Source organism: Thalassophryne amazonica, chromosome 14 (genome assembly GCF_902500255.1).
Source record: "Thalassophryne amazonica chromosome 14, fThaAma1.1, whole genome shotgun sequence".
Lineage (NCBI taxonomy): Eukaryota > Metazoa > Chordata > Actinopteri > Batrachoidiformes > Batrachoididae > Thalassophryne > Thalassophryne amazonica.
Genome location: NC_047116.1, coordinates 53,373,825 through 53,384,346, shown reverse-complemented (window position 1 = coordinate 53,384,346; position 10,522 = coordinate 53,373,825). Strand labels below are relative to the sequence as shown.

The following is a 10,522-nucleotide window of genomic DNA, read 5'->3' as shown; positions in this document are numbered from 1 at the left end:
CTTTGGGCAGCTTTGTATATTGGAATAATTTGACACTAAAATATGAAAATCTGCAAAATAATCAGGTTATTTGAAACTTTCACTGAATTAAATAAAACAAACGTGTAACCTCTTTTATTTTAGCATCTGGAAATTCTTTTCTTTTTTTAACTTTAAAACCCACATTTACTGTATACAGCAAAACGTTTGCACAGTGTTGTCTGTTGGAATAATCTGACACAAATTCAACATAATAAAAGTCCAAAAACCTACCTTTAGTATTGGTTACATTAAAACAAAATCTTCAAGATGGCTATAGTGCAGCAGATAACTGAAACAATCCTTCAAATGGTGATACAAGCATCGCATTCAGCACAAGTGAACCTCAGACATTACTCTTTTGAAATAACTGAATAGCCATCTGAATTTTCAATAGGCAGCCAGGTAGGGGTCAATTGAAGAATTACACAGGGGTCAAAATTTTAAAATGGTCCAATCATATTAAAAACTATACCACATTATTTGTCTGTTCATAAAGATTCCAAAAGGTATAGTTTGGCATATCTGTGATTGAATGTTATGGAGTTATGGGGTAAAAACACAAAGAATGGTGAAAAAGGTCAATTTCAGTTTGTACAGGGGTCAAAAGTTAAAGTTGCTCCAATTTTGGTAAAAGGTGATGCAAATTATTGGTTGAGCTAATGCGATTAATAAATGGAATAGTTTTGACTGTGTTGAATGTTTGGTCTCCAAAGTAAAGGTCAAACAATGTCGACGTCCATTGGATTCTGTGACATGTGACATATGTTACCCTGTAACATGATAACTAAGCATGACAGATGGTCCAAACTATTTCTTTTTAAAACCCAATAAAAATGGTATCACTATTTGCAGGATTCCGCTCTAAATATTGTCTTATCTGCTGCACTACTACTTTAACAGTATTTTGCTAGCTGGAGCGAAAAGTATTTCGTATAATTCCACAGTGGCAATGCTGAACAAATCAATTCCATCAATTATGCTTCTGTTACATTCTGTGATGATTTTAGCTTGTAGTAACTTTGTTTTTGTACACAGGTGGAGGGGACACATGGACACGACTTTGACGAGGATTTCTTCCGATCGATTTTCAACGTTACACTGGATGGAGATTCTGCCGGAGAATCATTTGCTCCTTGCAGTGAAACAGCACCTGAATTTAAGAGCTTGGGCCTGACGGTAACCTTCTTCATCGTGTTCATCTTCAGCTTCATAGGCAACGCCGTTGTCATTTACGTGGTGTGCTGTATGGACAAATGTCGAGCCAGTGCAGACACCTACTTGATGCACCTGGCACTGGCAGACCTCTTCTTCAGTCTCACGCTGCCTTTCTGGGCCGTCTATGTCCATTCAGGTTGGATCTTCGGCAACGTTCTGTGCAAAGTTTTGTCGGGTCTTCAGGAGGCATCGGTGTACAGCGGCGTTTTCCTCCTGGCCTGCATCAGCGTGGATCGTTACGTTGCCATTGTGAAAGCTACCCGTGTGCTGTTGTCTCATCAGAAGTTGGTAAAAGTGGTGTGCGGCATGGTGTGGCTGGTAGCCGTGGTGCTGTGCTTACCTGTGGCAGTTCAGAGAGAGACTATGCAACCTGACGACCTCGGTGACCAGATCATTTGCTACGAAAACATAACCGCTGAAAGCAGTGACCGCTGGCGTGTTAGTGTTCGAGTTCTGCGCCACACGCTGGGATTTTTTCTGCCGCTGGCCATAATGGCTTTCTGCTATGGCCGAACTTTGTTGACAGTGTTATACATGCGGAATCATCAAAAGCGTAAGGCCATGCGTGTCATTCTGGCAGTGGTGATAGTTTTTATTCTGTGCTGGCTGCCTCACAACGTTACGGTATTGATTGACACGCTGATGCGAGGTAAATCACTTGGGATTAGCTCATGTAATGCTCGCAACAGAGTGGCTGTGGTCCTACAGCTGACCAGAGTACTGGCCTTTATGCACTGTGCAGTCAATCCAGTGCTGTACGCCTTCATCGGGGAGAAGTTCCGCAACGAGCTGCTGCTGGCTCTTTACAAACATGGCATCATCACCAAGCGCCTGCAGATGGCTTACCATAAGGGCTCTCACAGCAGCTCCATCAGCATCAGATCCAGAAACACCTCCATCACATTATAAATAGTCTTTTATTCAGAAGATTATCAAGTGATTTAGCAACTGGTTTGACATCATATTTGACAATGTGGCATGTACATACTTCAGAAGTGGAAGAAAATACAAACAAAAGAAAAAAAGTAGAATATAGACTCATTCCACCTTTATTTACAGTCAGGTCCATAAGTATTTGGACCATGATAACTTTTTTTTTTCTCTGTACATAACCACAGTGAAGTTGAAATGAGACAACAAAAATATTCCATTAATCATTTTGGATTTTGTAATTTTATGTGCACAGAAAGTTCTTCTGAATATAATTTTATGTGATATTATTAACTGTACTGCTGGGATAGGCTCCAACCCCCCAGTGATCCTTAATTGGAGTAAGTGGGTATAGAAAATGGATGGATTATTAACAACTGTAAGTTGCGCTTGTCAAGAGAAACTGCTGTCCTTCTGTCCATCCATGTGGCAAAACCTTGCACATCCTAAAATTTAAGAACCGTAAAACTCTCAACATATAAAATGTATACATTAATACTGGGAGGTCAAAGCTCTGCATGCCAAAAAAAGCATGCATTTCTAACATTTATGAATGCATTTTTACTGAATTTTGGGTTTCAAGTAGGAAATATAGCAGAAGCCCTGAAATGCTCACATTGCCCACTAGATGGAGACAAAAGCTGCTCAAATGTACGGCAAGGTCTCAACTGTTATTCATTTGAGAAGTTAATTTTTGCCATAAATATGATGGGCTGACAGCCAAAAGTCACCTTAGAGTTGTGTCTCTTGCCCTTGTGGGCAACGTACTTTTAACAATACTAATTCTTTGTAGACATGACATAATTAGCACTGTAGGTCATTTTCATTTCATTGAAATAATAGAAGTCAGAACTAGAAAGTAAATCTTTTTCTGCATAATTGATTAATCACCATTTAAAATTTCTTGACTCTACCCTTCTTTATTGCAGCGCTGCCCCTTAACTTGAACAGTTTAAAGCAATATCGTGTTTTGCAAAAACAAAAAAAGGTTCATTAGTGAAACATATATCACAATGTTACGAATTTATTTTGAAACTTTCTGTCTCTGCTGTTTCCCTGCTCTCCCCCTAAACTTATACCACCGTCACACATAGCTGGAATCACGCAGAGTGGTGTCGGAATCATGAATCGGCGCACATTCGAAAAGTGTCAGATTTCAGTTCCAAAACGATCTGACAGCCATCTGCAGAAGTCCACACAGTTGGTCAAAATCGGCCGGTGACCCAGAGTGTGATGCACATGTTCAAAACCCTCCAGGTGCCATCGAGATGGGACACCTACCCAACGGCAGTCCATGTGCAATCTGAGAACCATCTGACCACAATTTACGTATTCGGATGGCGGAAAAATGGGATCTGGCATGGTATGCCTGCCGGAGAGCAAAGGAACTGTTGACATATGGTACGCCTCATCATGATAATAATTCATAATTATTATCATGTACAGTGAATGTGAAATCAAACTGAAAGCTCCATGTGCTACTGTGCGCACGCTGCTACAAATCTGAACAGGCTGCTATATCCACAATAGACCTTACAGTACAGATATTTGTCTGTTCCTTCCCATGGGCGACATAAATAATTTGAACTATTGTCTCCATCATAACACAGGCAGCTGCGCCTCTCTGTGGTGCGCAGTAACGCGCCATTGCAAGCGTCAGGCTCGGAGCTGAATGGATCTCATGCTGTAATAAATGATCACCTTCTAATGCTGTAGGAGATATGATGTAGAACTGTTGTGCCAGGCGCTGACAGCATTAATAAACATGAATCAAACCTTCAACGGCGGTCCAGGAGTTTTTCACAGCACGGACGTGGACGTGGGGCCGAAACCGCAGCCTGTAGTTAAAATCCTCTCACCCAAAAAAAAAAAAAATTAATCCTCTGTGATAATCCAACATTGTGGTGTCCAGAGTTGCCTTGTGCTTCTGAAGTGAGAAAAAAGAAAAAAAATTAAAGTTTGCTGGAAAGGATCCGTCTGACAGGGGACAGCTGCCAACTGCCTGCAAACTTTCAGCAAAGCTGTCCAGTGGCATGTGTGCGCATGCCATGCCTCTTTTCCTCCTGACTGCATCAGATTATGGCAATATTTGCAGTGTCGGGCATGGTTCCTACACATTCTTGCTATGTGTGACGGGGGCTTTACTTATGATCTTTGGCTTGCTAATTTTCTTTTTTTTTTTTCCATTGGATTGGTGGTTTGTATGTCACGTGACATGGATTATTCATGCCATTTGCCGTTGTGTTCCACTTATCATGCAATAGTGCTATTTAGTGTGCTATTTTGGTAATATACCGCAGCACACGCTCACACTAGCAGCGACGGAGTTTAGCTTAAAAACAAACATGGCAGGAGTTTATTGAAGCTGCTCATTCTTTTAACACAAAAAAAGAAATCCAGTACACCACAAGCCATCTGGAGGCATTGCAGTGTTCACTCAGACATCTCTCGATGAAGTGGAACTGCTGTTGGATGAAGAGCTCGACACATTTCTGTCATGATTTTTCACTGGACTGGGAAAAGCAGACAGCAGTCTGTACACGACTACATCGTCAGGATTGTTTTTGAACTATCTGACTGTTTTTGCAAGTTGACTGTGAACAATTTTTAACTCCTGTTTAAAATTTGTGTTGGACTGTTTGGAATCTGTTGATGTCAAAGGACCAGTCACGAACACCAAAATGTAAGGCCCTTTCTCTTGTTTATAAATTAAGAAAGTATCATATGACAAGGATTTATTTTAGGTGTTATATAAAACAAATAATGAATGTTTTTTTCATTTGTTCAATGGAAACGCCTCATTGAATGGCGCATTCCATCCTTCACCTCATATAATATTCTTACTGTTGCACTCATAAACATTCATTATTTGTATAATATCAGTATTTAATGTCATGAACAATGCATAAAGATTATTATTGTAAATGTATTAAGATTTTATGAGCAAAATGCATTTAATGTAATGTTTATGCTGCAATAGTGGCATTAGGTAAGAAAAATGATGAAAACAATCAAAAATAAGCATGGTCTGGATGAAAATCTTTATGGTTATATGCAACGTTATGTACCTGTTTTTATGTTTTACCAACAGTAATGGTGAAAATGAAAAATAAGTTGATTTTCTGTTTTGCTTTTGTTCAAGTGACCGTAGTTGCAGAAATACTTGTTTGTGTTTGCTGTAATATAGCTGTCCTGAGCTTATAGAGTTAATTTGTGTATTATTCAATCATGTAAGACTTCGTTGTGCGGAAGATTTGTGTAAATATGGATGCTCTATGCTCAGTGTGTGAGCCTGATTTTTTTTTTTTAACTAAAGAGGCTTCTCAATAAAGCTGCAAAAATAACGTGTGGGTTGTTTCTTATACAGTAGTGTTCAGAATAATAGTAGTGCTATGTGACTAAAAAGATTAATCCAGGTCTTGAGTATATTTCTTATTGTTACATGGGAAACAAAGTACCAGTAGATTCTCACAAATCCAACAAGACCAAGCATTCATGATATGCACACTCTTAAGGCTATGAAATTGGGCTATTAGTAAAAAAAAAAAGTAGAAAAGGGGGTGTTCACAATAATAGTAGTGTGGCTTTCAGTCAGTGAGTTCGTCAGTTTTGTGGAACAAACAGGTGTGAATCAGGTCTCCCCTATTTAAGGATAAAGCCAGCACCTGTTGATCATGCTTTTCTCTTTGAAAGCCTGAGGAAAATGGGATGTTCAAGACATTGTTCAGAAGAACAGCGGAGTTTGATTAAAAAGTTGATTGGAGAAGGGAAAACTTATACGCAGGTGCAAAAAATTATAGGCTGTTCATCTCCAATGATCTCCAATGCTTTAAAATGGACAAAAAAAAAAAAAAAAAAAAAAGACACGTGGAAGAAAACAGAAAAACCATCAAAATGGATAGAAGAATAACCAGAATGGCAAAGGCTCACCCATTGATCGGCTCCAGGATGATCAAAGACAGTCTGGAGTTACCTGTAAGTGCTGTGACAGTTAGAAGATGCCTGTGTGAAGCTCATTTATTTGCAAGAATTCCCCGCAAAGTCCCTCTGTTAAATAAAAGACGTGCAGAAGAGGTTACAATTTGCCAACTGGCCTAAAGAGAAATGGAGGAATATTTTGTGGACTGATGAGAGTAAAATTGTTCTTTTTGGGTCCAAGGGCTGCAGACGGTTTGTGAGACGACCCCCAAACTCTGAATTCAAGCCACAGTTCACAGTGAAGACAGTGAAGCATGGTGGTGCAAGCATCATGATATGGGCATGTTTCTCCTACTATGGTGTTGGGCCTATATATCGCATACCAGGTATCATGGATCAGTTTGGATATGTCAAAATACTTGAAGAGGTCATGTTGCCTTATGCTGAAGAGGACATGCCCTTGAAATGGGTGTTTCAACAAGACAATGACCCCAAGCACACTAGTAAACCAGCAAAATCTTGGTTCCAAACCAACAAAATTAATGCCTCGCAGATGTGAAGAAATCATGAAAAACTGTGGTTATACAACTAAATACTAGTTTAGTAATTCACAGGATTGCTAAAAAAGCAGTTTGAACATAATAGTTTTGAGTTTGTAGCGTCAACAGCAGATGCTACTATTATTGTGAACACCCCCTTTTCTACTTTTTTTACTAATAGCCCAATTTCGTAGCCTTAAGAGTGTGCATATCATGAATGCTTGGTCTTGTTGGATTTGTGACAATCTACTGAATCTACTGGTACCTTGTTTCCCATGTAACAATAAGAAATATACTCAAAACCTGGATTAATCTTTTTAGTCACATAGCACTACTATTATTCTGAACACTACTGTATGTATCTCTGCACACACTGGATTTTTGTGTATGTGGAGCTGCACGCATTAGTGTGTATTGTGTTGGTCAGCATGGAGAGGTTTGTGGATGAATAAAGGCCAATAGTGCCAAAGAAATGGTTTGAAAAATCAAAATACAAGGAAAAATATCCAATATTCACAGAGGCTTAAAACCTAGTATACTGTGTTCTTGCAAATTTATTTAAAGAAAATATATGTTTTTATATGCAGCTTCAAGTGTACTTACATAAATGGTCACACAAACCTATTAGTAATAAATAAATAAACTGAACAAACTGCTGAAAATGAAGTGTTAACGGTTATTAAAATAGACAAGACATGTTTAGTTATCAGGTATTGTACAGATATCCTGCCGTATTGGCTAATCAGACAAGTGCTCCCTCTGGGTTTTTTAGATTAGGTTTACTGTTTTATGTTACACAACAACCATTTTGTAATATGATGAGAAATTAAACCACAGTACTTTGAACAAACTCCCACTGTCCCATAGTGGGTTGGAGAATTTGAGGAAGAAGAAGAAAGAAGAGGTGGAGAAAAAAGTACAGTACAACAGGCAGGGGTAAAATTTCTTTAAGTGTTACGCCCATATAAAATGACTGTGCCTGAAGAATTACAAAGAATAATTACAAAAATAATAAAGAAAAAATGTGGTTCTAACATGGCAGCATGGTGGTTAGCAGTGATGCCTCACACCAAGAAGGTCATGGGATCCCTTCCCACCTGGGGCCTCATGTACAAAGTGTGCTTACGCACAAAAACCTGGCATACACCCATCTCCACGTCCACGTGCAAATGTATCAAAAGTGACGTGAGCGTGGAAATGTGCAGTGCGTCACGCAAAAATCCAGGCTGGCGTACGCATGTTTCTACAGCTATTGTTCCAACGCCGACACATAGAGGTGACGCTGGGAACCATCAACAGTGTGAAAACATGAAGTCATCAGAGTGATGTGCACATCAGAGACACACTGATGTACATTTAACACACCCACGTGTTTGCAATTATATGGATGAATATACAACCCCAATTCCAATGAAGTTGGGACGTTGGGTAAAATGTAAATAAAAAGAGAATACAATGATTTGCAAATCCTCTTCAACCTATATTCAATTGAATACACCACAAAGACAAGATATTTAATGTTCAAAATGATAAACTTTATTGTTTTTGTGCAAATATTTGCTCGTTTTGAAATGGCTGCCTGCAACACATTTCAAAAAAGCTGGGACAGTGATATATTTACCACTGTGTTACATCACCTTTCCTTCTAACAACACTCAATAAGCGTTTGGGAACTGAGGACACTCATGATTGGGTATAAAAGGAGCATCCCGAAAAGTCTCAGCCGTTCACAAGCAAAGATGGGGTGAGGATCACCACCTTGTGAACAACTGCATGAAAAAACAGTCCAACAGTTTAAGAATAATGTTTCTCAATGTTCAATTGCAAGGAATTTAGGGATTCCATCATCTAGAGCCCATAATATAATCAGAAGCTTCAGAGAATCTGGAAAACTTTCTACACGTAAGCGGCAAGGCCGAAAACCAACATTGAATGCCTGTGACCTTCGATCCCTCAGGCGGCACTGCATTAAAAGCCAACATCATTGCGTCAAGGATCTTACCGCGTGGGCTCAGGAACACTTCAGAAAACCATTGTCAGTTAACACAGTTCGTCGCTACATCTACAAGTGCAAGTTAAAACTCTACCATGCAAAGGAAAAGCCATACATCAACAACATCCAGAAACGCCGCCACCTTCTCTGGGCCCGAGCTCATTTGAAATGGACAGACGCAAAGTAGAAAAGTGTGCTGTGGTCTGATGAGTCCACATTTCAAATTGTTTTTGGAAATCTTGGACATCGTGTCCTCTGGACAAAAGAGGAAAAGGACCGTCGAGATTGTTACCAGCGCAAAGTTCAAAAGCCAGCATATATGGGGGTGTGTTAGTGCCCATGGCATGGGCAACTTACACATCTGTGATGGCACCATCAATGCTGAAAGGTACATCCAGGTTTTGGAGCAACACATGCTGCCATCCAAGCAACGTCTTTTTCAGGGACGTCCCTGCTTATTTCAGCAAGACAATGCCAAGCCACAGTCTGCACATGTTACAACAACGTGGCTTCATAGTAAAAGAGTGCAGGTACTAGACTGGCCTGCCTGCAGTCCAGACCTGTCGCCCATTGAAAATGTGTGGCGCATTATGAAATGCAAAATACAACAACGGAGACCCCGGACTGTTGAACAACTGAAGTCGTACATCAAGCAAGAATGGGAATGAATTCCACCTACAAAGCTTCAACAATTAGTGTCCTCAGTTCCAAAACACTTATTGAGTGTTGTTAGAAGGAAAGGTGATGTAACTCACTGTCCCAGCTTTTTTGAAACGTGTTGCAGGCATCCATTTCAAAATGCGCAAATATTTACACAAAAACAGTAAAGTTTATCAGTTTGAACATTAAATATCTTGTCGTTGTGGTTTATTCAGTTGAATATAGGTTTAAGAGGATTTCCAAATCAATGTATTCTGTTTTTATTTACATTTTATACAACGTCCCAACTTAATTGGAATTGGGATTGTAAAAGCATGCGCAAAGTGATCTGTAAAATGGCACTGACAATGGCGTTGTTAGAGGACCTTGTTCATGGTGCAAACCAACGTGAGCGTTTATTCTGAGAATGTAAGGATTTACTTCCAAATGAGGATAATTGGCTAATAAACTGATTTTGATTATCAGTGCCACTGTTACTGAATTTGTGCACAGAACTGCGGTCGGCCCAGAGCACAATAAGGCAATGAGCCAGGGGTTGTCTGTGCCTACGCAGGTGCTGACCACGCTGGGCTTCCTGGCATCATGGGCATTCAAGTGTGAGCTGGCTGATCATTCAGGCATGTGCCACTCAACCTTGCACCGAGCCGTAATCATCCAAATGTCATCAGGTACATTCCAACATTACAGCGCATTTTGCAGCAAGAGTCGGTTTCCCGAATGTAATTGGAGCTACTAACTGCACACATTTTGCTATAAAGGCACCATCACATGATGAATTTGTTTCTGTGAATAGGAAATATTTTCAATCTGTCAGCGTTCAAATCATATGTGGTACGCAAAAAAAGGCTGCGGTGGGGGGGGGGGGGTTGCTTGTGTTTAAATAGTTTATTTGTGTAATTGTTCTGAACGAAAACCAGAGCGGGCACATTTGAGCGTGTGCGCATTCAAATATGTTTTTATTATTATTATTAATGTCTTTTTTATTTTTGCTTGATGGTGAGCTGCAGAACTTCTTACTTAACAGGCTTCCTGTGTTCAGTATTTGTCAATAAACGTGTGTAAATTGTGATGTCACTCCGTCATCAGAGGCGCGCCTCACCTTTTTAACATTAGTGTGCGCGCGCTGTTCTGCATGCCGGCCTCACACACACACACACACACACACACACACACACACACACACACACACACACACACACACACACACACACACACACACACACACACACACACACACACACACACA

At 40.0% G+C, this 10,522-nt stretch overlaps 1 protein-coding gene across 1 annotated transcript; it reads left to right on the top strand.

Moving 5' to 3' along the window:
* The first annotated feature begins 288 nt into the window (after window positions 1-288).
* Window positions 289-2,520, top strand: cxcr2 (chemokine (C-X-C motif) receptor 2). Its single transcript, XM_034186037.1, has 2 exons — window positions 289-297; window positions 1,057-2,520. The coding sequence occupies exons 1-2, from the start codon at window positions 289-291 to the stop codon at window positions 2,143-2,145; spliced, it is 1,098 nt and encodes a 365-aa protein (XP_034041928.1). The 3' UTR covers window positions 2,146-2,520.
* The last annotated feature ends 8,002 nt before the right edge of the window (window positions 2,521-10,522 follow it).